The 27559-nt window shown below is 41.7% G+C and overlaps 3 protein-coding genes across 3 annotated transcripts; 1 reads left to right on the top strand and 2 right to left on the bottom strand.

The window, feature by feature from the left end:
- The first annotated feature begins 3816 nt into the window (after positions 1-3816).
- Positions 3817-4764, top strand: LOC138803530 (olfactory receptor 2A12-like). The gene has a single exon (XM_069987634.1). It carries the CDS (start codon positions 3817-3819, stop codon positions 4762-4764), a length of 948 nt encoding a protein of 315 aa, XP_069843735.1.
- An 8164-nt stretch (positions 4765-12928) lies between these two features.
- On the bottom strand, positions 12929-13876 carry LOC138803273 (putative olfactory receptor 2B3). Its single transcript, XM_069987092.1, has one exon. The coding sequence runs from the start codon at positions 13874-13876 to the stop codon at positions 12929-12931; it is 948 nt and encodes a 315-aa protein (XP_069843193.1).
- Positions 13877-25977: 12101 nt separating this feature from the next.
- Positions 25978-26955, bottom strand: LOC138803529 (olfactory receptor 2A5-like). The gene has a single exon (XM_069987633.1). The coding sequence runs from the start codon at positions 26953-26955 to the stop codon at positions 25978-25980; it is 978 nt and encodes a 325-aa protein (XP_069843734.1).
- Positions 26956-27559: the final 604 nt, after the last annotated feature.

Genomic DNA, 27559 nt, shown 5'->3' with positions numbered 1-27559 from the left:
AGTCTGGATGGGCTGGAATCCTGACTCCCTGGATTCAGGTGTCTAAGGATTTTCTGTTTCGTTTCTTTCTCTTAAGAGTAAGGAACACCTTAGTGTTCAGTGCATCTAGGGACTGTGAGGTTGGAGGGCAGATGTGGCAAGGTCACTTGTCCCCAGGGCCTCTTTGTGCTTCATCCCAACACCCCTCTAGCCCCAATATCTCTCACTGAGCTTTCCTCACTATCTCATATCTTTTTTTTTTTTTTTTTTTTGGTGTTGGTACTGGGGCTTGGACGCAGGGCCTCATGCTTTCACTTGGCTTTTTTTGTTCAAGGCTGGTGATCTACCACTTGAGTCACACTTCCACTTCTAGCATTTTGCTACTTCACTAGAGGTAAGAATCTCACAGACTTTTCTGCTCAAGCTGGTATCAAACTGTGATCCATAGATCTCAGCCTCCTGAGAAGCTAGGATTATAGGTTGAACCTCCAGCCTCCTCCTTGGCCTCCCTTTCATTCCTTTCTCCTTCTTGGTCTCTCTTTTCTTCTTTTGTTTATTTAATACATGTTTACGGATAATTCGTTAAGTCAAGCCATGTGCTAGGTAGGAGAAACAAGGAAGAGACTAATGGAAGATTCTGAGCTCAGATGTCTCTAAGCAAGGAGAGTCATGATAGTCTATTTTCTAGCTGGAGCTGCTCATTGGCACAGAGACTCAGCTCTATGTTCTCCAGGGGCCTGGGCCTTAAAAGTGAAGACAGACACTGCTGGGCCGGCTGATCTAGAGAACTCTGAGTAATTGGTGTCCCCTCCCATGGAAATAAAATTTGATTCAGACAGAAAGGCTTTTATATAAAAAAAAAATTTCTGACGTACAGTACAGTCATAATTTCCAAATACCTCTTCCACTGATTCTCACTGCCTTTCAGTACAACCCCATGGTCCTCCCAAGGATGTGGGCAGATGGATGCAATCTTGTAGTGAGAAATCCTTGGTGGTTCACATCTCAGCCCTTTCTCCTTATAGGCTTCTGGTTCATCATGTATGGTGACCTAACTGCCTCCTCTGATTCCCAAGTAAGCCATGATTCTGTGGTAGTCCATGCTAAACCTCAAGAAGCTCAAGTTCATGTGCAGAAAGGGGAAATTTGTGCTCATCACTTCTCCCATGTAAGAGCTGTTTGCTAGAGAAGTAGAACTTAATGTTTAGGAGTAGCCTCAGAAATCAGACTGCCTCAATTAAAATCAGATTGTCTTAATTCAAATCCCAAATGTCATACTGACCATGTAATCTGTCTCCCTCTGTCTTAACTTTTTAGCCTCTGGGATATAGGAAAAAATACTTTCCTCAGTGAACCATTGTGAAGTTGAGCTATAGTTAGTGTAACACTGGCTGGCAGATATAAATTGCTTATTGGACATTAACTATGGTCATAATACTCCACTGACGATTTCCTACAGAGAAGGATTTGTTGTTGTTGTTGTTGTTGTTTGTTTTGTCAGTTGTGGAGCTGTGTCCCTGAGCTCTTCAGCTCAAGGCTAGCCCTCTACCCCTTCAGCCACAGTGCCACTTCTGTTTTTCTGGTGGTTAATTGGAGATAAGAGTCACACAGTCTTCCTTGCCCAGGTTGCTTTGAACTGCATTCCTCAGATCTCAGCCTCCTGAGTAGCTAGGATTACAGGCATGAGCCACCAGCGCCCAGCTGGATGTTTTCTTATATAGGTATTAATTCAGGATATTCAACATTAAAGTGATGTATTCACATAATCCAATATAATCTATTTATGTCTGATGGTAAGTAGCATCCTTCCATTTATACATTACATTTGTTGTTTTCATTTGTGCATCTGTTATAAAGTCTTAGTATTTGTCTGTTTTACCTTGACTTTTTGTAAGATTAGAAACTAGTTATTTTATGTTCCTGGATTTGGTTTGTTTGATTCTTTCTTCATGTTTAGGTTCAAGCTTTATGTTTTTGGCTCAAATAAGATACAGATGGTATATTCTTAGGATTTCCCATCTGGGAATAGAGTGTGTTTGCTTCCTATGGGTGATCTTGGGTATGATCACTCCAGTTAAGATGTTGTCTAGTTTCCCTACTGCATATTTACTATTCTAATTTTTAAATTGAGAAGTACTATTGTTAAGAATATTTCCAGCTATGCAAATGTTCTGCTCCTTGATCAAACTCATTCCATGTAGATTTAGGGTCTATATCAATAGTGGTTTAGTCAGAAGACAGAACATACCAGTAATAAGAATAAGAAAAAAATTAATACAATAAAAATTTGTATGTGCTGGTACTAAGACTTGGACTCAATCCCTGCACTCTGGCTCACCTTTTTCACTTAAGGCTGGCGGTCTACCACTTGGGTTATCTATACACCTCTACTTCCAGCTTTTTGTTAATTAGAGATATGGATTTCTCAGACTTGTCTGCCAGAGATGCTTGGAGCTGTGATAATCAAATCTCAGCCTCCTGAATTCCTGAATAGCTATGATTTCAAGCATGAGATACTGGTTCCTGGCTTGATATAACAAATTGTTGACCAGTTTTAAACAACAACAACAAAACCCAAAAGCCCTAAATGGATGAAGAACTCTAATAATTCCAGAAATAGCAAGGGGAAAACTAAAACTAAAAAACACCTATTTCTAGAGTGAAAAAGAGTACACATTGAAGGGACTACAGAGATACCTTCCTTCTGTTCCTTGTTCTTAACCTCCCTTCTTCCCCTCCCCTTCCTCGCTTCTGCCTCTGGGATGTACAGCACTGGCCTGAGTTTGCAGAGAAGTGGCCATGGTGAGGGGAAAATGTTGCTTGTGGGATGGTCAAATGAGTGGAAGTGGATGTTGGATGGAGAATGTGGTTTGAAGGTGTGGTCAGAGCTAGTCTCTAGGTATCCAGGAGCCTGAGAGTTCTGCCCTGAGTTCAGCCTGCTGTAGCCGTCAAGACTGCAGCTTCTGATGAGGATGGTACGGCCTGTGTGCATGCACAGTGTTGGTTCACACATCTCTCCACTGGCCCTCAGGCTGAATAAGGAGGGAGGAGGACAAAGGCAGCTACCAGTACCCTCCAGCTGCTATTGTAATCCAGCATTCTCTATCACCCTCTAGTGACAAAGCCTCACATTGCACCAGACAGCCACAGGCAGAGGGTTGAGGGTGGTAGTTTAGCCCACTGAGACATACGTTCTCTGAAGCAAAGGAGTAATTTTCTAAGAGATGGGAGGCTGGGACTAAGATAATGTAAACTGGGTATTGCTGTAAGTGAGAGGTGGGGAATGAGTGTGAGCAGATAGCATAGGGACTCATTGAGTGCTGTTTAATATTTCAAGACATTATGTTAGATGATTCAAATACGTCATCTCTAATCCTTATAAAAAATCTTGAGAGATGAGAAAAATTAGCCACATTTGTGTGTGTGTGTGTGTGTGTGTGTGTGTGTGTGTGTGTGTGTGTGTGTGTGTATGCCAGACCTGGGGCTTGAATTCAGAGCCTGGACACTGTCCCTGAGCCACAGCTCCACTTCCAGCGTTTCAGTGGTTATTTGGGGATAAGTCTTACAGACTTATGACAGAACCATGACCTTCAGATCTCAGCCTACTGTGTAGCTAGGATTATAAGAGTGAGCCACTGGCGCTTGGCTCTAACCACATTTTATAGATGAAGAGATATAGATTCTGAGTGGTTAAGCAATTTGTTCACTATTACATAGAAATTGAATAGTGAGGCCAGAATTGAATCCCTAGCCTGTCTATCCTATATCTGGACTTCTCTTTAGGCCACTGGAGTTTAGATGAGATGTAACAAATGTGATTCTCTTACAGGCCCCAGCATGTGGATGCTTCCAGGGCAAAACCAAAGTTGGGTTTCTGAATTTATCTTGCTCGGCTTCTCCAGTGACCCTACATCCAACAAGATCCTCTTCATTGCCTTCCTTCTCCTCTACTTGATCTCAGTCCTGGCCAATGGACTCATTGCCTCCCTGATCTGCCTAGACTCAAATCTCCATACCCCCATGTACTTTTTCCTCTGCATCCTGTCCTTGCTCGATATGGGCTATGTCACTACCACCATGCCCCAGATGCTGGTGCATCTTCTCACTCACTCTCAGACTATCTCTTTTGCTGGCTGTTGGCTGCAGATGTATGTGTTTAGTGCCCTGGGCCTGATAGAGTGTATCTTCTTTGTAGTCATGGCTTATGATCGCTATGTAGCCATTTGCTACCCGCTGCGTTATACTGTCATCCTCAATTGGGGCTTGTGTATGCAGTTGGCAGCTGGAACATGGGCCTGTGGGTTTTTTTTCTCTCTGATCCATACTTTCTTCACCATGAGTCTGCCATACTGTGGGCCTAACACTATTAACCATTACTTCTGTGAAGGCCCCTCTGTGCGGAGCTTGGCTTGCATGGATACCCAGCTCATTGAGATGGTAGACCAGGTCCTCAGTGTGTTTGTGGTTGTTATTCCGCTCTCCCTCATTCTGGCCTCCTACATTCGTATCGCCCTAGCCATTCTTAAGATCAAGTCTACCCGGAGCCGCTGCAAGGCTTTCTCTACCTGCTTCTCACACCTGACTGTGGTCACATTCTTTTATGCTCCAGCAGCTTATATCTATATGAGACCTAACTCCAGCTACAACCCTGAACAAGACAAGAAAGTCTCACTCTTTTACAACGTCTTCACAGCCCTGCTCAATCCTGTGGTTTACAGTCTGAGGAACAAGGACATTAAGGGGGCTTTTCTCAAGATAATAGGACATAGTAGGGCAATCGTGTGAACAGGAATCCAGAAGGGAAAATGTTTATTGAAGAAAAGGACATCTGTTATGTATATAGCTAATATTGTATATTCAGAACCACACAGTACTTGGTTAGTGGGACAAGCGTTTATGAAATATGCTCATGAAGTCAACATGGCTGTCTCGATTTACTTGCTACATCATAGTACACCCAGTAATCTCAGTGGTTTACAACAGCAAAAGTTCATTGATAGTTCACGTTTCATGTTATTTGTAAGTTTAACCTTAGATCTACCCTGAGAGAAGAGCCCTTATCTGGAATATGCCATCTTATGACAGAGGGAAAGGAATAATGGCTCAAAGGTTCCCAGAAGTGAGACACATCTCTTTGCATAATTCCAGTATCCAGAGTAAGTTGCATGGCCAAGCCTGACGTGAAGGCAAGGGAAGTATTTTCTTCCTGTAGAGAAGGAATGCAAATCACAAGGCAATGAGTAGGTAGGTAAAGCTCCTTTGAAGAGAGGGAAGCAAATAATGAGAATGATATAATTTACTGTAATATCACAGAAATAAGTAGAATAGATATAACCAACATGAAACATGGAAACTAACAGAAATGGAAACAGAAGAGGATAAGGTGTTATAAGCAAAGTGGTACAGATAAACAATACAGGTTGGCAACACTGAAAATTAATCCATAGTATGTGGAACTAATACAGACCAGAGACCTGGCTTGGTGCCTAACATCAGTGTGGTTCATGGGCTAACATGGAATAGTCTGCATTGTATTGTGGAAGAACACAAAACTGGATACTATGGGCTTGGTGTCTTAATTCCATTCTTGATACCTTGCTGTGTGACTTTGGGCCATTTACATCCCTCTGATCTCAGTTTATTCATCTATAAAATTAACATCTTGGCGCTGAGAAGGTGGCTCAGTGGTAGAGTGCTTGCCTTGCATGCATAAGGCCCTCGGTTCGATTCCTCAGCACCACATAAGCAGAAAAAGCCAAAGTGGGCTGAGGCTCAAGTGGTAGACCAGCTGAAGAGCTGGGGGACAGCGCCCAGGCCCAGAGTTCAGGCCCCACAACCGACAAAAAATAAATAAATAAAAAACAAAATAAAATTAACATCTTGAGTTGTTTCCAAAGCCTCTTTGGAGTCAAAAATTCTTTGCCACATAGGTAATAGAGTGTGTCCAGTCTACAAAATCCAAATGCAATAAATTTGTGAACAGAGAACAAGCTTCACTCCTTTTCCTTACCATGTGAGAATATACGAAGGTGGCCAAGCTGGGCGCAGGTGGCTCACACCTGTAATCCTAGCTACTCAGGAGGCTGAGATCTGAGGATCATGGTTCAAAGCCAGCCTGGGCAGGAAAGTCCATGAGACTCTGATCTCCACTAAACCACTAGAAAACCAGGAGTAGAGCTGCAGCTCAAGAGGTAGAGCGCTTGCCTTGAGCTGAAGAGCTCAGGGACAGTGCCCAGGCCCAGAGTTCAAGCCCCATGACCAACAACAACAAAAAAAAAGAAGGTGGCCATTGCTGTGCTAGGAAGTACCTCATTAGCTCTGAACATGGTACCCTGGTTTCAGACTTTGGGCTGGCTAATTTTGGTTGTCAGCTTAGCTGGATTGAGAGATGCCAGAAAATTAGTAAGGCATACTTCTCCACCCTCAGTGAGAGTGTTTCCAGAGATGATTGGCATGTGGGTTAACAAACCAAGGGGGAAACCTAATAGGTACTAATAGGTTGGGACAAAAAGGCATCAGAAACAGGTGGAAGGGCAAGTTTGACACTTCTTGAGCACCTATGCTTTCTGCTGCTGCCAGTGCCTATCAAAGTCCAGCTTCTTCAGCTTTCGAATGGGGGCGCATGTCAGCAACCCCTCTGAGGAGCCCCCTTCAGCCTCAGACCTGAGATGCCTCTTGTCCTTAGGCTACTGACTTCTTAGACTAAGCACCTTCTGGGACTTCTGGTTTCCAGGGCTCTCAAGCCTTTTGATGGCCATTGTATAACTCTGATTATATAAGCCAACCTAATCAAGTCCTATAACATATATGAATTCTGGGATGAGGATATTGGGAGGAGGCATTGTTGTGGTGTAGATGACCAAAAAGGAAGAGAACTGCAGAATGGAAAAAGTGGGGATTTGGGTCCCTATGATGAGTAGAATGAGCAGTGAGAAATGGAGGCATGAGGATAATGGAGACTAAATAATTTCTAGCAGCTTCTTGCCTGAGCTATAAGCTCAAGATGTCCTTTGACATCAGGTTTTGGCTCAACCTCAGGTTTTGGCTGCTTTCTTAGCATGGAACTTACATATTTATACAACCAGCCACCTGCCTGGGGTGGTCTGCATGGAGATGCCTAATGGGCTTATTCAACAAGCTCCCTCATAGCATCTGAAGCCTGCAGGATTGCACATAGAAGAAGACATCCCTTCTGCAAGTCACTGTGAAAAATGCTTACTAGGGGCTGGGAAGGTGGCTCAGTGGTAGAGTGCTTGCCTTGCATGCACAAGGACCTGGGTTCCATTCCTCAGCACCACATACACAGAAAAAGCTAGAAGTAGCACTGTGGCTCAAGTGGTAGAGCACTCAGGGACAAGGCCCAGGCCCAGAGTTCAAGCTCCACAACCAGCAAAAAAGAAAATGCTTTCTAATCCCAGTGGGAGCCAGCATCCAACTGCACATTTACACCACTGATTACCAATTGCTTGATCAAGTTCCTTCAGTCAGTAACCCGAACCTCACCTTCTCTAACGCAGTTTTAAACCCTTTCAATCTTGTCTTTCACTTACTTCTATCTCTTGCCTTTGGCTACCATTTATTCGCAGCCAATGTTTATTTAAAATATTTCTTGTTGCTGGGAGCTGGTGGCTCATGCCTGTAATCCTAGCTACTCAGGAGGCTTCAGATCTGAGGCCTAGGCAGAAAAGTCCATGAGACTCTTATCTCCAATACACTACTCAGAAAAAGCCAGAAGTGGTGCTATAGCTCAAGTGGGAAAGTGCTAGGCTTGTGCAAAAGAAGCTCAGGGACAGTGCCCAGGCCCTCAGTTCAAGCCTTGGAACTGGCAAAAAACAAAACAAGCCAGGCACTAGTGGCTCATGTCTGTAATCCTAGCTACTCAGGAGGCTGAGATCTGAGGATCACACTTCAAAGCCAGCCCAGGCAGGAAAGTCTGCGAGACTTTTTTTTTTTTGGTCCGTCATGGGGCTTGAACTGTCCCTGTGCTCTTCAGCTCAAGGCGAGCGCTCTACCTCTTGAGCCACAGTGCCACTTCTGGTTTTCTAGTGGTTTATTGGAGATAAGAGTCTCATGGACTTTCCTGCCTGGGCTGGCTTTGAACTGCGATACTCAGATTTCAGCCTCCTGAGTAGCTAGGATTACAGGCATGAGCCACCGGCACCCAGCTTTGTGACTCTTATCTCCAATTAACTACAAGAAAACTGGAAGTGGTGCTGTGGCTCAAGTGGTAGGGTGCTTGCCTTGAGCTGAAGAGTTTGGGGACAGTGCCCAGGCCTGGAGTTCAAGCCCCACAACTGACAAAAAAAAAAAGATAAAAAATTTTGTTTAACCTACTTGGTAGCTGCTGATCAGACACAGAGAGATAGTTTCTCTAGTAAAATTATCTCTATTTTTCTGGAGAGTAAAACTGAAACTCAGAAAACTAGTGCTCTGACTTTTTAAGGGCCATATCCAAAGTCCAGTAAATGAAGGTGATGAGGTTTTAACTTGCTCCATCTCCTCCATCTCTTACCACTACCACCCAGAATGTTTGCTAAGGCATCCATCCATCCATCCATCCATCCATCCCATATATTATTTCCCAGACTAAGTTTAATCTTGTCCTTGAAATATCTTTATAAATCCCTTTTCTTAGAATTCAGGCACATTGAAGATTTCTTCACTGAATGTGTTGCTAAGAGAAAACCTAAATAAACCCTCTGATCTCACAAAGTCTTAGTTGACTGATCATTAATTTTGGAAGTCACACATCTAACTAATATAGCTTTAGTTTCCCAATGAATTTGCAGTAAATAATACCTCCTCCATGCGAGTTATGATAACACTTGTCTAAAATATTTTGAAGGATTCCTCCCCTTCTCCTCTTCCTCCTCTTCTTCCTCATCATGCTCCTCTTTTTTTGGAAATACTGGTGAAAGAACTTTGTTAGGGCCTTGCCCTTGCTAGGCAAGTGTTCTACCATTTGAGTCAAATCCCCAGTCTTACTTTGCAGGGTCTTGAAGACTTTTATGGCCTGTAGATGTCTGATGTGTAACTGAAATGGGTTGAAAGTTTTGGCATCTCTGCCTTAATTTGAATCTGTCTCCTTTGTGGCTATAATTTTTGGGTCAGATCCTAGTCACCTTTGATGTAGATACGTTGGAAAATTGAGAAGTACTTTGTCCAGAACTATAATACAGGGTTAATGATAAAGATTTGCCTAGTGTCTCTTTCCCTGCTTCAGGGTTAAAGATACCAACCAGCTACCGTGACTGGAGACACTAGAGCTTGAAAGAAGGGAAAAGAGATAGCTCTGAATATCCTGGAAGAGCTCTACCTAGACCCAGAAAAGACATGAATATTCCTCTTTTATTAGCCTCTCGCCCTTCTCCCTTCTCTTGTCTCCCCTATTAGTTCTATATTGGACACCCTAGAGTTAAGAACCTCTTCTCCATTTTTTGGTTGCCAGTCCTGGGGCTTGAACTCAGGGCCTGGACACAGTGTCTGAGCTTCTTTTGCTCAAGGCTAGAAATCTACCATTTGAGCTACAGCGCCACTTTTGGCATCTCTGTTTATGTGGTATTGAGGAATCGAACCCAGGGCTTCATGCATGCTAGGCAAGTACTCTACCACTAGCTACATTCCCAGTCCTCTTCTCCATTCTTCGGCCACTGAATAAAGCCTTTATTTCTCCCAATACTCATCTCTTGGACACTGATTATTTTTTAATAAGCTCTTGGACTTGGGTCTAGTAACTAATGTTCCCTTCATCTCTTTGACAAAATCAGATTTTCCCTAGGAACTGTACTCTTGGATAAGCTTTTTCATAAGAGCTTAGAAACATGTCCACTTTGAAATCTGAACTTGGTGTATCCATGTTTTTCCAGCAATTTCCCTAGTCCTCTTCCATCCTTACTCCTACTGTATATGTTTTCTGGCCTAATTAAATACCTTTATCCTCCATCTGTTCCCAGGACACCACCTTTATCTTAATATAGGCTGCATAGCACTATCTATATCTATAATATTTCAGCAACTCTTCCCTAGTCCTGGTAGTTTGGGTGCTGACTAACATCAACCAATCTTCCCATATAATTTATGCCGCCTCCTCTTGTTGCTCTTGGTATCCGTCTTCAAGCCCTCTTCCTAGCTCCTTTCCAAAACATGCTCAGCAAATGCACCATGAAACCTGCAGCCAAATACTATTCTTTCTTCTGCCAGTTATAACTTGCTGGCAGAAGAAAGGATAATAATACTAATTATTCATTAATAATAATCATAACTCATCAACACCATGGCTGCCATGACTTCTGTTACTGAGTTCAAGCTGTCTTCACTGTCAGGTGGTTGAAATAAATCAGTATAATCTCCATTGGAACTGTCACTGTTTTTTGACAGTTCTTAGTTAATGAAGACTCATTTATTCTTATCTTTTGGGTAGGGGTAGGGGTTTGTGGGGGTGGGGGGTACACTGGTCCAGATCTGGGTGTTGTTCCTGAGCTTTTGTGTTCAAGGCTAGTGCTCTACCATTTGAGCCACATTCCACTTCTGTCTTTTTGGTAGTTCAGTGGAGATGAGAATCTCACAAACTTTCTTGCCCATGTTGGCTTTGAACCATGATCCTCAGATCTCAGCCTTCTGAGTAGCAAGGATTACAAGCATGAGCCACTGGTGCCCAGCTACTAATCTTTTTTTATTGTGAAAATACTGTACAGAGGGGTTACAATTACATGGGCAAGATAATGAGTACATTTATTATCAAGCATTGTAGCCTCCTCCTTTGTTTCCCCTTCCCATCCCTTCCCATTCTCCCCTGGTCCCCTCACTTCTCCTCTCCCCCCCCCACCAAAGTTGTAAAGTTCGTTTTCCACATAATGACTTATATATCTCATTGTTGCAATGGGTTCACCTGTATCCCTATTTAAACGATTTGTTTTTCCCCTTCCCCTCCACAAATTATACTGACATCAAATACAGTGAAAGCAGGGTTTATACTGTGGAGGAGGAGCATACAAAGCAACAAAGAAATAATCTTATATATGTGTTAGAAACAATCGCATGAAAGAAAAAAACATTTGAATACATATCTAAAGGTTCATTTCCCTAACATCAACTTAACTGACCTTTTCTGCTTGACTCAGACATAAACTAGATATTGCAAATAAGGGAAACCATGGGATCCATGTTTCTTTGGGCTTGGCTTACTTCACTTAATATAATTTTTTCCAAGTCTTTCCATTTCCTAACAAATGGGACAATGTCATTCTTTCTGATGGAGGCATAGAATTCCATTGTGTATATATACCACATTTTCTTGATCCATTCATCTACTGAGGGGCATCTGGGTTGGTTCCATATCTTAGCTATGGTAAATAAGGCTGCAATAAACATAGTCTTCCCAGCTACTAATTCTTATCTTAAAGAAGCCAATTATAAATAGTAAGCGTCCTTGGTGCTCAAGGTAAGAATCTGATACAGAGTCTCACAACAGAAGTATGCCCTCAAATAACCTGATGATTTGAACTTTCAAAAGTCAAAGACAAATTTGGAGCAGGAAAAGTGTGGGATGGTTGTAGAGACTATGGAATTTCAAAGATTAGCCAGTATTATTCCACACACACAGTTTAAAAAATCTATTTTACTGGTGAAAAGAAAAGGGTAAAATTTGGAAGTGAGTCTATAAAAGTGGATACTAAAGTGTTCTTAACATTCTATCATTAGCAATCTGGGGGGGGGGGGGAGTGCCAGCACCAGAGTTTGAAGTCAGGAACTTACACTTGCAAGACATGTTTGATTGGCTGGAGTTCTACCACTTGAGTCACAATTCCTTGTTTATTTGTTATTGTTTTTATTTTTATTTAAGATCTTACTATTGGCCCAGGCTGGTGTCAAGCTTGGAATCTTCTTGCCATGGTCTGCTGAATGCTTGGATTTAAGGCATCTATCATGGTGCCTGGTTTCAACATTATCACTGTTAAGATTTCAATAAATGTTTTTTAGATGCTGATAACATGGAAGATCTGTGAGTGGTGCTGGCTAGTTATTGTGAAAGCCTTTTCATGTAGCATCTTGAGGAACTGTCATAATTTTTTAGGTTTTTATGGAGTTCATGGGTTTCATGGTAACAGACCCAGGTTAACTAACTCTACCATGTAAACAAGTGCTAGCTTTCATTTGTAATGTTAGTTACTCCTTTCTCTGGACTGCAGTCATTCCAGATGTCTGATAAGTTAGTATTAGAAGAGAAGAACAGAAGAATGTTTACACAAAGCACTCGCTATGCCAAGCACTATTATAAGAACTGTATCTCTGTTAATTTTTCTTAACAATCCGACAAGGTGTTGTTCTGTCATAATTACTAACATCCTAATTTTGAAACTGTGAGCTCTTATCCACCACGATACTGTTTGGGCACTGTTTTGTCTGTGTTCTTGAGAGATACTACAGCTGGTCCTACTTTAGGAGCCATGTGGATCATGTAGTCTAGGCTCCACTCTCCCCTGGACAGTGCTGGATGGACAGTGGCTAATCCCCGCACCCTATTCCTAAGATAACTTTTCCTCAAGACCTGCTCCTTACTGAAGTAAAACAAAATTATTGGCTTCTCTGAGCCATCTTATCCTAGCTACCCCAAGTTGATATTAATCAACAATCCTCATCTGTCGGTCATAATGATGTTTTGTTTTGTGCCAGGCCCTTTGTTGGCCCCTGGGAAGTAGAAATGAAGAAAGATGGAAGTCCTACTTGGTACTCTGTCTACAATTACAGATATCTTGCTATCCAGGGATAGCTTAGCTTCTAGAACCATCAGCAAGTGAAAACCATATGACTACCTTTGCCCATCATCTCTATCACTGACTGTCAATCAGTGATTCAAGCCTATACACCCTGTGACGGAAAAGAATAATGTAGAAGGGCCATAGACGTTGTTCTTTCAGGGATAGTTATGGCCTTCTGTGTTCCAGTGGCCTCACTCAGGGGTTTTGCCTAAGCCTGTTGCTTTGAAGAAAGCCCTTTTCACATCTTTGTTTCGGAGACTATAGATTATAGGGTTGAGAAAGGCAGAAATAACATTGTAGAACAGAGCCAGTTTCTTGTCCCGTTCTGGAGAGGCATTGGCTCCAGGGTTCATGTACATAAACATGGCAGGTCCACAGAACATGGTGACCACAGTGATGTGGGAGGCACAGGTAGAGAAGGCCTTGAGTCGACCCTGGGCTGAGCGGATTCTCAGGATGGCCGCAAAGATGCGGACGTACGAGGCCAGGATGAAGGAAAGTGGTACCAGGAGTAGGATGAAGCCCAGGATGAAATCTACTCGATCATTGAGAGACGTGTCAGCACAGGCAAGCTTCAGCACAGCAGGGACTTCACAGAAGAAGTGGTTGATCTCATTGGGGCCACAGTAGGGAAGACGCATGGTAAAGACAGTATACACAAGGGAACAACTAACACCCCATAGTCCACAGAAGGCTACTAATGCCACACATAGCCATGGGCTCATGATAACCTTGTACCTGAGTGGGTAGCAAATGGCAACATATCTATCATAGGCCATTATGGAAAACAGCCAGCCCTCAGTAATGCCCAACACGAGAAAGATACACATCTGGGCCACACACCCAACATAGGAGATTGTTTTCTTCTGGCAGATAAGATGCACCAACATCTGGGGCACAGTGGTAGTGACATAGCTCATATCCAGCATGGAAAGGACACTGAGGAAGAAGTACATGGGTGTGTGGAGGCGGGAATCCAAGTAAATCAAAGTCACAATGAGCCCATTACCCACAAGTGTAGAGAGGTAGAGGAAGAGGAAGATGTTGAAGAGAATTATGTTAGTTTGGGAATTCCTGGAGAAGCCCAAAAGGATAAACTCAGAGATGGAGCTATGGTTCTTCCAGAGTAAGTCTTGCATTCTTCTTTATCTGCAGAGAGAAAAATGAACCTAGTGTCCCAGCTTAGCATTTACAACCAGATACCATAGCCATTTGTTGCTGGAAAGGCCGGTGGTTATTTGGTTCTACTTGAGATGACTGTCAGTTCACACTTAGAGGTCTACCTGAAGTGAGGCTAAATTCATGTACTATTTACTTTCTCAAAAATCTTTCCTGGGGGCTGGGAAGGTGGCTCAGTGGTAGAGCGCTTGCCTTGCATGCCTGAGGCCCTGGGTTCAATTCCTCAGCACCACATAAGCAAAAAGAAAAAAGCCAGAAGTGGCACTGTGGCTCAAGTGGTAGAGCACTAGCCTTGGGCTGAAGAGCTGAGGGACAGTGCCCAGGCCCAGAGTTCAGGCCCCATGACCGGACCCCCCAAAAAAATCTTTCCTGAGGGCTGGGAATGTGGCTTAGTGGTAGAGTGCTTACCTAGCATGCATAGAGCCCTGGGTTTGATTCCTCAGTACCACATAAACAAAAAGAGCTGGAAGTGGCACTGTGGCTCAAGTGGTAGAGTGCTAGCCTTGAGCAAAAGAAGCTCCGGGATAGCGCCCAGGCCCTGAGTTCAAGCCCCAGGACTGGCAAAAAAAAAAAAAAATCTTTCCTGAGAGCCCCCAGGGCCTCATTTCCTTCCCTTTGATTAGCTCCAGAGAGGCTGCCTATTTTCCAATCTTTCAGGACCTACCAGAGTTCAGCTCCTTCCTTATGCCTTATTTGGACTCCCCTCCCTCCTCTCTGAAAACGTGAGCCCAGGACACTTTCTTCAGGTGCCTTAACCTTTTGATTCCTGAGGAGAAATTTTCAGGAAGAGTTAGAAATGTTGGAGGATATATGGTTCCATAAACATGACAAGTTCTTGGGAAAAGTGTTTTTTTTTGTTTTTGTTTTTTTTTTACTCTTTTGAGCCTTTAGAAGCTTTCCGGTTCTTTCTTTTGGATCAAGCTATTCAGCAATTGTGACTCTTCCCATCCTGACCTATTTCTTCTGGAGGGAAGGGTCCTTTTTTTTTTTTTGCCAGTACTGCACTTAAACTCAGGGCCTTAGCCGGGCGCTGGTGGCTCACGCCTGTAATCCTAGCTACTCAGGAGGCTGAGATCTGAGGATCGCGGTTCAAAGCCAGCCCGGGCAGGAGAGACCGTGAGACTCCTATCTCCAATAAACCACCAGAAAACCGGAAGTGGCACTGTAGCTCAAGTGGTAGAGCGCTCGCCTTGAGCTGAAGAGCTGAGGGACAGTGCTCAGGCCCAGAGTTCAAGCCCCACGGCCGACAAAAAAAAAAACAAAAAACTCAGGGCCTTATGCTCTCACTTAGCTTTTTTTGTTCAAGGCAGGTACACTACCACTTGAGTAAACATCCACATCTGGCATTTTGCTGCCTAATTGGAGATTAAAATCTCATGGAATTTTCTGCTTAGGCTGGCTTTGAACTGTAATACTTAAATCTCAGCCTCCTCTGGAGTAGCTAGGATTACAGAAGTGAACCACCAGGGCCCAGCTTGACTCAATTATAAAGCAGAACAATACCTGTCTTTTCTTGGTAGCTCTGAAGCACTCTAGTCCACAGAAATACTCTTGCTAATGATAATCTACCCTCAGAGTCCTTTTCTTTCCTTGAGATTTGTGATTGGCAGGGAACTCAAGACAGAATGTTTTTGGGGTTAGTTTATACATTTACAGATGAAGGCTGGCACACTTGTTCATGGTACCATAGGAGGTGGTGATGTCTTGTGGTAAAACATGGCATTTGGAATTAGAACACTTGAGTTCAAGTTTTGGTGCTTCTACTAGGATCCTGGTCCTATAAGCTAATCTCCTTTGGCCTTAGTTTCCTTCTCTATGAAATGGACATATTATCTATCAGGGAGGTAGCCTGAGAGAAGTATGTATGATGTGCATGAAGCAACTAGTATTGTGAATAGCACAGAGAGGGAGCTCAATAATGCCAGTTCCCATCAATTGCTCTTCCTCATAATGTCATTGAATGAATGGACAACACCAACTAATTGAGCATCTTCTGCCCATTATACCCTGTTCCAGGAGCTGGACAGACAAGGACAAATAAGAGTAAAACATGCTATATTCCTAATCACCAAGGAGCTTACAGTTTGGTGGGTATCCTGAGAAATAGATACCCAAGCCATTTCCTTGTGTTAAGCACCATGATGAAAATGTGGGCTACCAGTCATAGATCTGTGCTAAGCGCTAGGTATTTGAAAATTAAAAATCACTTGCTCTCTTTTCTCAAAACAGATATACATCTTAAAGGATAGGTAGGGTTGATCATGCAAAAAATACAAGGAAGAGTTTTGCCAACAGATAGAGCAGCAGGTGCAAAGTCACATAACCCAGCGAGAACATTCTACAGCTAGGGAGCACTAAGGACACTCTGGGGTAGTAGAAAAGGGGATCCTTGGGAAAATGAGTCTGAGATGAAGAAGGAAAAGGGTATAAATTGGATCATATACTTCTCTAAGGAGTATAGAACATTGTTTTTTAGTTTGTAGTAGACCACTGATGGATTTGGACCAAAACAGCTGGCAAGGTAACATGTGTAAGGTCCTGAAATCATCGCTGTAAAGAAACTTTACATCAAAAGAAGTCAACTTGAAGCTTTGTCATTGGGCACAGGATCCTATCTGGTCAAGTGAGTGGGTAGGGATGTGTCTGCAGTGTCCAGATCATGTGGAGGAACGGCATTCTCCCTCCTGGGCCATGTTTTAAGGAGAATATCAACAAGTTGAAGCAAGTTATGAAGAAGAGGCTGGAAACTACATTGCGTGAGGTGAAGTTGAAGCAAACAGGAATATTTCTCCTAGAGAACCAGACAATGAAGGACACTCTGAGGCTGGGGTCCAACTTTCTGAAAATCACGTGGAGACACAGATAAGTCCTTTCATGTAGGTGGTGATGAGCTTTGTCTTGGGAGACTCTAAGAGATAAAGTTGGGAACTATTCCCAGAAGTCAGGTTTGGGCTCAATGAAATCACATTATACTAATAGGGCAAGTCCACAGATGGTGAGTAGTGAGCTTCTGGACTCCATCCCAAGATCAATAAAAACTACATAACCATGTCAAGGTTGCACTGGGACAAGTCCTGAAAATGGTGGGGTAGGGAAACCTCTGGCCAACTCAGCAGCTCCATACAGAGTAGAACAAAAGAGTCTCTGTGCCACTTGGGCTAGAAGAGCTGAGGACATGGTATGCCCTTCCCAGCTCATCCTTGAGCTTCACCTGGACCTGATACCTGGATGGGCACAGTGGTCTCTTAGTAGGCATCTCACAGTCAGTGCTGCTATCACTGATCACAACATGATGCAGAATGGAAGGAGAGGAGAGAAACATGCGCGATAGTTGTAGAAAGGCAAAACAAACAAACAAAACATAAACAAGAAGACTCCAACTCCATTATGATCTCCTTTTCATCCATCTCAAGACCTGTCTCCAAGCTGGTCCAGAGAGAAGTTCCAGAATGATCATCATATCTCCTTTGTTACTCCAAGTTCTTCCCAGTTCCAAAGTCTCTTTCCAGTTCCTTGCCTCTCGTGAAGCATGAAATGGCTCTTTCTACAATTCCTGCATGTACCTCACCCACCAGTCTCTTGTTCTGCATCTTCAATTCAAGTATCAAAACTTGATTACTAGGATACAGAGGAGAGCCAACTGCCTTAGCTCCATAGCAATAGCCTTTGTCTCCTTCTAACTCTCTTCTTTTCAACTAAGGGACACAGAAAGAAGGAAAGAAAAGAAAGAAAGAAAGGAAGAAAGAAAGAAAGAAAGAAAGAAAGAAAGAAAGAAAGAAAGAAAGAAAGAAAGAGAGAGAGAGAAAGAAAGAGAGAGAGAGAGAGAAAGAAAGAAAGAAAGAAAGAAAGAAAGAAAGAAAGAAAGAAAGAAAGAAAGAAAGAAAGAAAGAAAGAAAGACAAAAAGATTGCTGCACAGAGAGAAATCAATAAACAGAGCAGGATAGGGATCAGAGAGAAGATCAGGTGCCAGGTCTGAAGAGCCTGATGTGAACGGAAGAGAGCTAGAAGAGAACAGGAATCCAGGCAGGAAAAGCAAGGACAGTGTTAGCTAGGGATGATCAGGTGGGGACTACTCAGGTGTGAGGACTGCCTTCCTCAGGCCTCTACCCTTTCCTTTCCCCTCCTTACCTGGCCCAGGACTGTGTGTGAAGGATGAACCAAGAACCTGCTCTGTCTTCCTTTGTCATTCTGCTCCTGGTCCTTAGGGAGGACAAATCACACAGCTTCTTAATGAGCCTTCTGTGTCATGGGCTTCTCCAAGTCTCTCTACAACTCTCCCAAGCCCTGAGCACACACGTCACCTCAGCAGCCTTATACCCAAGAAAGACCTTCACACCCAGGACCCCTGCCTGTCCTGATTCAAGGGCCCCTTATCTCTACAATTTCTCCCTGTTCCCTTTCACAGACCAGAGAAAACAGATGTGTGAACATCAATTGGAGTAAATGCATGGGTTGAGAGGTGCCATGCTAAGGGCTGGAGAGCCATGTCAGAGGAGACCACCAAGGGTCATAAAGAATGATCTCTTAATTCTCATGTGAATAGTCTGTCAATTTCAGAAGAAATTGACTGAAAAGGTAGTGGGCTTTTGATTGGAATCTATGTTGAATCAATGTATTTTTAGCGAGTATTGTCACATAAAAAATATTAAGCCATCCAATCAGGGGCTGGGAAGGTGGCTCAGTGGTAGAGTGCTTGCCTTGCATGTATGAGGCCATGGCTTCGATTCCTAAGCACCACATAAGCAGAATAAGCTGAAAGTGGCACTGTGGATCAAGTAGTAGAGCACTAGCCTTGAGCTGAAGAGCTGAGGGACAGTGCCCAGGCCCTGAGTTCAGGCCCCACAACCAACAAAAAACAAAACAAATCCAAAAAACAAGCCACTCAATCAGCAGACAGGGAATGTTTTCTATTCTTCTAGAGTACCTTTAACTTCTTTCCATGATGCTTACTGGTTTTTGGTGTTCAAGTCTTATACTTCTTTTGGTGAATTTATTCCTAGGTATTTATTCTTTTTTTATGCTATTTGAGTAGATGAAATTCTTTTTTTCTTTCTTTTCTTTTTTCTTTTTTCCTTTTTTTTTTTGTCAGTTGGAGGTTTTGAAATCAGGGCCCTGAGCTGTTTTGCTCAAGACTACCACTCCACCACTTTGAGCCACAACTCCAGTTGCAGTTTTCTGGTGGTTAATTGGAGAGTCTCATGGACTTTCCTGCCCTGGCTGGCTTCAAATTGTAATCCTTAAATCTCAGCCCACAGAGTAGCTAGGATTACAGTCATGAGCCTTTGGCACTTGGCTATAGTCTTTTTTTGAATTAAGATTTTTTAATAGTAAACTTTTGTTGCATGAAAGGATATATACCCTTATCAACAGCACCCCCTCTAACGCTTTTCCTAATCTTCCCCTCATCCTTAGAACAATTTCAACAGGTCTCTTTCTATTTTCACACGTACATGCAAAATACTTTAACAGTCTTCATCTTCATTCACCCTCTCCATTCACCTCCCCTTTCCCTCTAATTCCTGCCTCCTCCAACAAGACCTTCTTTGCTCTCCTGTCATTTACTTTGTTAATCTAATTGTACTAAAGGGTTTCACCATAGCATTTCATACATATACATGTTATATTTTAATCAGAGCAATTCCTATCTCTTCCCTTATCCTCCTCCTATTGTTTTTTTCATTTTTTCTCAAACTAATTTTATTTTATTTTATTGTGAAAATACTGTACAGAGGGGTTACAATTACATGGGCAAGATAATGAGTACATCTCTTATCAAGCATTGTAGCCTCCTCCTTTGTTTCCCCTTCCCATCCCTTCCCATCCTACCCCTCTTCCCACCCAATCCTCCCCCTCCCCCCCCCCCCCCCCCCCCGCACCAAAGTTGTAAAGTTTGTTTTCAACATAACGACTTGTACGTCTCATTGTTGTAATGGGTCCACCTGTATCTCTATTTAAACGATTTGTTTTTCCCCTTCCCACATCAAATACAGTGAAAGCAGGGGTTATACCGTGGGGGAGGGACATACAAAGCAACAAAGAAATCATCTTATAAATGTGTTGGAAACAATCGCATGAAAAAAAAAAACGTTTGAATATATATCTTAGGGTTCATTTCCCTAACATCACCTTATCTGACCTTTTCTGCTTGACTGTTGAGATAATTTTTAGTAAGCTTCCTTATGCCATCTTCATACATGTATTTTGATAATATTCATTTTCTTATCATTCTCTTTCCCTTCTTATGATCTTTTTCTGGGGAGGAGATAAAATTTATAGTAATATCCTCTCCTACTCCAAATTTTAGTAATTTATCTCTTGCTTTTGTTCATGATTGGTCTAGCTATAAGGTTGTCAATTTTTCTCATCTTTTAAATAAATTTCACTCATATTCTCGTTTTTTTTCTATTCTCAAATATTTTCAATTTTATTTTATTTATTTCCACTCAGATCTTTATGTCCTTCATTTGCTTACTTACTTTTAGTTTGATTTTCTATATGTACTTTTTTAGGGTTATTGAATAGAAGTCTTTATACTGCTCTTTAATATATAGGCATTTACTAAAGAAATTTTTTTAAAAATTAAATATAGATGTTTATAGCTGTAACTCCTCAACATTGCTTTAGTTAAATCCCTTGAATTTTACTAGTATAAGCATTCTTAAACTCACTAATTAGTTCTAATGAGGTTTTTTCATTTTTTTCTTTTCTTAATGATTGCAAATATATTTATTACAATTTACAGATTAGTTAACAGGTATATATACAAATAGAATTTCAGGGCTGGGAAGGTGGCTCAGTGGTAGAGCGCTTGCCTTGCATGCCTGAGGCCCTGGGTTCGATTACTCAGCACCACATAAGCAAAAAGAAAAAAAGCCGGAAGTGGCACTGTGGCTCAGGTGGTAGAGCACTAGCCTTGAGCTGAAGAGCTGAGGGATAGTGCCCAGGCCCAGAGTTCAGGCCGCACGATCGGACCCCCCCCCAAAAAAAACCAACCAACCAAAAAAAAAAAACAAATAGAATTTCAACAATAAAATTCCAACAGACTGGCTACATTTAAATCACTGGATCTGAAGAAGCCAATTTTAGAAGTCTGCCAGTACCTAAACTTCACCTTCCATAAATTATAAAAAAATAAAATCTGATGGGTTTGACTTCTAGATAGATGGAAGAGGTGTTATCACATTTCATCACTGAGAAATAGAAATGCTATCTGTCAATACAAAGCTCTTCTCATGCTACATTCACATGTAAAGCACCATGACATGACTTTAATGTATAAAATGTGCACGAAAGACCTTCAGGCATTTTATTCTTAAACATTGGTTAGGGGACTCTTAACATATAGAAATTGGATAAACAGACAAGAATTTTGGCTTGCTCCTTCAGTCCAAATTTTTTTGAGACAGGTCTTATCATACCTATCAGTCTGGCCTTAAGAGTTGCTATGTAGGCTAGGCTGACCTTAAACTTGAGATCCTCTTGCTTTAGCCTTGCAAGTGCTGAGACTGATGAGGTTTTTATGTAGAAACTTTGTAGGCTTTAGTTTTGCAGAGACAGGCTGTTAGCAAATAGAGACAATTTTATTCTTTCTTTCCTCCTTCCTTGTCTTACTGTATTAGTAAGATCTCCAGAGTTTCTTTAAATAGGAGCAGTAGGAGCAAACATCCTCACTTTATTCAGATCTAGTAGGAAAACACTAAGTCCTTCATCATTATTTGCAAAGAATTTTGCAGGTTTTATCTACAAAAACTTCCTCGTAGTGAAGAAGTTGCCTTTTATTCTCAGTTTTTGCTGAGTTTGTACAGGTGATTTTCTTGTTTGTTTGTCTTTATTATTTTTTGCTCTTGAAATAGCTTAGTGAAATAGTTACAAATGAATTAACAGAAGTATGTAATAGACTCTATAGAGAATTCAAATAGTATAATTCTTCAGAAAGACTAAGTCAAAGCCCAACAAAATAACTACCAGGAAATGGATACTTGCAAGAAGGGGAGAGGGGTAGACTAATGAAATAGGGAGGGGGGGTAGAATTTATTGTATATACTACAGAACTGAGAAATAAGGGAAGGGGTGGGTCAAAGAGGTGTGAAGATGTTGAAAGGATGACAAAGAGCGAGATGTATTGTATACATAAACTGCTTTGTTAAATGACAAAAAAATACATATCCTAACAACTACAAAAAGTGAGGGACGAGGTAGGGGTGGGAGGGGTGGGTGAGAATAATGAAAGGGGTAACATTGATCAAGACACACTGTATTCATAAACTGCTTTGTTGAATGGCAACTCCTTTGTATAACTACTTAAAGATAATAAAAATACTTTAAAAATAGCTTAATGACGATGTATTATAGTACAGATTAGTAATTTTTTTTGTTAAAGAGACACAAGGTTAAGTTTTAGCTTTGTATTGATTTGTTTGTAAGGCTTTGTTGAATGCTTAAATTGGTGGTGTTCAGAGTTCATGAGGAGCTGTGGCTTATGCTTGTAATCTTAACTAATCAGAAGGCAGATATTGGGAAGATTGTGGTTTGAGGCCAACGGTGGGGAAAAACTTCATGAGACCTCATCTCAACCAATAAAAAGCCAGGCATGGTGGTGGCCCATCATTCCAGCTATGTAGGAAATGTTAAATAGGAGAACCGAAGTTCAGCCAAGCTCCAACAAATGTATGAGACCCTATTTGAAAAACAACAGAAGCACAGGAGGTGGATGTAAGAGGATTGGGGCCCAAGGCCAATCCCAGACAAAAGTGAGACCAGACCCTATCTGAAAAATAAACTAAAAAAAGAAGAAAAGCAAATGGGCTGGGAACATGGTTCAAGTAGTAGAGCATCTGCCTGGCAAGTATAAGTCCCTGAATTCAAACCCCACTGCCATTGAAGGAACAATTTCCTGGGGAACTTTCATCTGGACTGAAAATAAGAAACTCCCTGAAAAAGAGACCTGTGCAAAACCTTCATAATTGAGTAAGGAGACATTTGGAAACTGGTAGAAGAGGGTATTCTTGGTAAACTAGCCTATGCAAATAGACCTAAGAAGCAAATACAGGATGACTAGAGGAGCTGGTGGAGTGGGGTAGGCCCTCTGTGAATGTTTAGTGCTTTGAGAAGTCTCACAAGAAAACCCCTTTCGTTCTAACAAATGAGCCTCAGTGCTTCCATCTAGTGACCTCAAAACAATTTTCTTAACAATCCCCCAAGAAACACAATCAGCGTGCGTTGCTGACAATTCTATTTCTGTCTCCAGAAACCCAAAGCTTCGCTTCCTCCAGGGCTTACCTCCTTAGAGGCTGTGTTCTTCATCCAGACAGTAAACCCTGCCACTGGAAACTTCTCAGCTCACAGGCCCATATGTTCTTAGAACTTAAATTCTTTCAATGCTTGGGGAATTGTAAGAGCACTCTAGACAGAAATCTCCCTAAGCTTAGCTTCTGGAGAAAGTTGCTAATGAGCAAAGCATGGATCTAGTATTTATTATTTTTGGGGGGGTTCTTCACATTTAGATGATTCTTGGTTTACAAATAAAACTTCTTTGAAATCAGTTAAAATCAGTAGGAATGTTTTGTTAATTAAAACCTATCAGAAAGGCATAAAAAAAGTACCTGAGAGGCCAAGTCCTGAGAATTAAAAGTTCAAGGTCAGGGTGGGCTATCTGCAACACCCTTTCTAAATAAACCATACCTTGTTTAAAAGACCTGGTTTGTATCATTGTTTCCAAAGCAATTTAATAATTGTCTGAAATTAAATGTGAGGTCATAGAAAGTTGAACTGTGTTGATAACACTAGAAATTGTTTTGTTGCTAGTTAATGTGGCAACTGATACTATGATCCTGTCCCACTAATATGTGTGTGTGTGTGTGTGTGTGTGTGTGTGTGTGTGTGTGTGTGTGTGTGAATGTGTGTTGAAGACATTTCTCCCATCCAAGTACTAACCAGGCTCGACCCTGCTTAGCTTTTGAGATCAGACAAGATTAGACACATTCAGGGTGATATGGCCGTAGACTGAAGACAATTCTCTACATGCAGTCAGTTGCCACCATGAATATCCCTCCAATGCCTTCTAGCTTTATAATAAATCTGACCTTAACATTTGAAGTTGACAGTCACTAGAGGCATGGCTGAGCGGTAGAACACTTGCCTAGCAAGTGCAAGACCCTGACTTCATTCCCCATCTTGCCATAATTTCTAAATGAAAGTTGATCATCACAATTATACTATTAATAATTGAATGAGTATTTTGTAAGGTACTTATTTTGAAGGCAATAACTCTCATGGTAATATGTACAATTATTTTAAGTTTTAAGTCCATTTTCATTTGAGGTTAACAACAATTTTATGAAATTAGAACTAAAGTACACCGGGATATGATAAATTATACAGGATTCTAGATACTCTCACACAGTGAAACCCAAAAGAGGACACTCTTAGCAGAGAAACACAAAGGCATAATGCCTGTGTACCTCTTTATATTTGTATAAAACTATACACACACACACACACACACACACACACACACACACATATACATATAGTAAAAAGAACTCCAAGATATGAAAGTAAGAGATCTCTTTTTAATTTTTTGATGATTGTGTGTTTTTTCTTTATGTATGGTGTATTCACACGTGTATCTTTGGGATGGGGAGGGAGAGGGTGTAGAACTCGAGAGAAAAGGGTGAAAAAGTTCAGCAGTGGAGCTCACTAGACACTGATGGAAGTAAACTATACAACTCATGGGTGGAGATAGGAGGGAGGAAGTGGAAGAGAAGACACTGGACAAAGGGAAATGTACTAATTACCTGACTCGTGTAATTGTAATCCCCCTGCACACCACAGTTATAATAATAAATTCAAAATAAGAAAACCTGCCATTTTAAAAGAAAAAAACAATTTTATGGAAAACCAATAATCTAGTCATTTTTTTCATTTTATATAGAAGACTGAGTTCCAGACACATTGGGTATTCCCCACTCCCCAACCCCAAGATCTCAATTAAGCAAAGACTGAAGATCCAAGGCTTTGGTAGCAGAGGAAATTTAAGAGTAAGTCAGTTGTGGAAACCTCTCCTTGTAAATAAGTCTGGGTACCCTGGAGCCACAGTTGGAGCAGATAGAAATAGGAGAGGGGTTCATGAAAGTGAAGAAGGCCTGAAGGCTGAAGTGGGGGAAGATTTCAGACTTCAAGGATAAGGATGAAGTTGGGGGCAGGGGCGGGGTGGGGGGAAATCACTCGACAACTATCTATTGAGAAGTTAATATTGCATTGTACAATGCTGTTTGCTTAGGCTTCAGAATCCTGGCTTTGACTTCAAGGGTTTGAACCCATGGTTGTTACTTGGAGTCCGAAATCTCTAACTTTCCTCAATACCACCACATTCACTCTCCATTGGCTGCATGAGAGTTACAGGACATAACAAGATAGTTACGAGTCTGAGCTTTGCAACTAGGCTCCCTGGGTTTCAATCTCAGCTGGATTATTTTTTACCTTAGTGACATTTGGAAATTTAACTTTCTTGTGTCTCTCTTTCTTTTTTATTTAGCTTTTTATAAAAACTAATTTTTATTCATATACACTGGCTATACAAGGAAGGGTTTCATTGGGGTGCTTCCACAATCAAACTCACAATCAAACTCACCTTCGTCACTCTCCTTCATCCTCTTCCCTTCTTCTTAGAATAATTTTGATAGATTTTATTGTCTTATTTTTACATTTGCATATAAAGTAAACCAATCATACATAGGCATTTCAGATTATCTCTACAAAAGAGATAATACCTTGAGAGGTATTGTACAAATTAAAATAATAAATACATTATCACCCAGACATGGTGTCACACACCTATATCCTTAGCTAATCAGGAGGTTAACGTAGAAGAACTACTTAAGCCCATGAATTCAAGATCAGCCTAAACAACATAACAAGATTCCTCTCATAAAGGTCATATAAAGACAGTGACTGTCATAGAGAAAGAGCACAATAAAGTTAGCCATTATTATTTAGGAGTGAATTGTATATGATGTACACAATAGGCCAGAGGCACTGAAGACATTTATGGTGTACGGTCTATTGCACATTCTCACTCACTCCAATCAATTTTAAGAAAGCCCTCTTCACATCCTTATTCCGGAGGCTATAAATAATAGGGTTAAGGAAGGCAGAGATGACATTATAGAATAAGGCCAATTTCTTGTCATCTTCTGGGGAGGCCTCAGAACCAGGCCTCATATACATGATCATGCATGGAATACAGAACATAGTGACCACAGTGATGTGTGAGGCACAGGTGGAGAAGGCCTTTATTCGCCCTTGGGTAGAATGGATCCTCAGAATAGACATGAAGATCCGGATGTACGAGGCCAGGATGAGGGATAATGGAATCAGAAGCAAGATGAAACCCAAGATAAAGTCCACTTGGTCATTGAGGGATGTATCTGCACAGGCCAACTTCAAGACAGCAGGAATTTCACAGAAGAAGTGGTTGATCTCATTGGGGCCACAGTAGGGCAGATCCATGGCAAAGACAGTGTAGACAAGGGCACAGATGAGACCGCAAAGAGCTGAGCTGACTGCCAGGAGGATACACAGAGTTTGGCTCATCTGGACCCCATAGTGGAGTGGATAGCATATGGCAACATACCTGTCATAGGCCATAGCTGTAAAGATCCAGGTCTCAGTGATGCCTAGCGTCAGAAAAACGTACATCTGAACCACACACCCGACGTAAGAGATGGTCTTATTCTTGCTTGCTAGGTGGACCAACATCTGGGGCACAGTGGTGGTGGCATAGCTGAGATCCAGCAGGGACAGGATACTGAGGAAGAAGTACATGGGTGTGTGGAGTCGTGCATCTACTCTGATCAGGGTAACAATAAGCCCATTGCCCAGGACTGTAAATAAGTAGAGGAAGAGGAAGAAGAAGAAAAGGATCCAGTTGGTTCTGGGATTTCTGGAGAAGCCCAAGAGGATAAACTCAGTTACAGAGCTGTGATTCTTCCAGTCTCGACTGTGCAAAACCTTCCTTCTGAGGAAATAAGAGGCCATGATCCTAGTGCTTTTGCAGTCTCTGTGGGAGAAGACTATAAGATCCAGAGATGCAGAGGCTGAAGCCAAAATAGTTATCTATTTCCACACCCAGGAAGCATCCTGTCCAAATTGGCCTAGAATAGCTACAGATGGATTCTACCAAAGTGTTGGTTTGTCTAGCCCTAGCAAAATTCCCAAGGTTCCTGTGATTTGAATTATCTAGAGTAGTAGTCTTATTTTGAAGGAACACATGTATGTGCCTCAAACATTTATCCAAAGGATGGGATGTATTTACTTGGAAATGAAGGACCTATGTGTCCTACAATTCTTAAAAACCAGTACAGAATCCACAGCTAAGCTGCTCACAGGAGAAGGTTGAGTGGCAAATTGGGGATGGATCTTCATGTTGGTCTGGACTCAACTTCATTACTAGGTTAGCAGTGTAGATAACAGAACATGCTACTGACCAGTCCTTTTTTCTTTATTGAATACCATCCCCTGGGTGTGCATCTTTTCCAGACCCTAAAGAAGGAACAAGTCATTTATTAAATGGCACTATATGAAGTCATCCGGTGAGTTCAGCAACCCTATTTTCCTTTCTGCAAAACCAGGCATCCAAAGT

The sequence above is a fragment of the Dipodomys merriami genome, unplaced genomic scaffold (genome assembly GCF_024711535.1).
Source record: "Dipodomys merriami isolate MVZ:Mamm:240054 unplaced genomic scaffold, mDipMer1.0.p SCAF_34, whole genome shotgun sequence".
NCBI classification, from domain to species: Eukaryota; Metazoa; Chordata; class Mammalia; order Rodentia; family Heteromyidae; genus Dipodomys; species Dipodomys merriami.
The sequence above is the reverse complement of the archived record's forward strand: the minus strand, read 5'-3'. Positions and strand labels throughout refer to the sequence as shown.

Coding starts and splice junctions, on each gene's coding strand:
- LOC138803530 (XM_069987634.1), top strand. CDS start 3,817: ATGTGGATGCTTCCAGGGCAAAACCAAAGTTGGGTTTCTGAATTTATC.
- LOC138803273 (XM_069987092.1), bottom strand. CDS start 13,876: ATGCAAGACTTACTCTGGAAGAACCATAGCTCCATCTCTGAGTTTATC.
- LOC138803529 (XM_069987633.1), bottom strand. CDS start 26,955: ATGGCCTCTTATTTCCTCAGAAGGAAGGTTTTGCACAGTCGAGACTGG.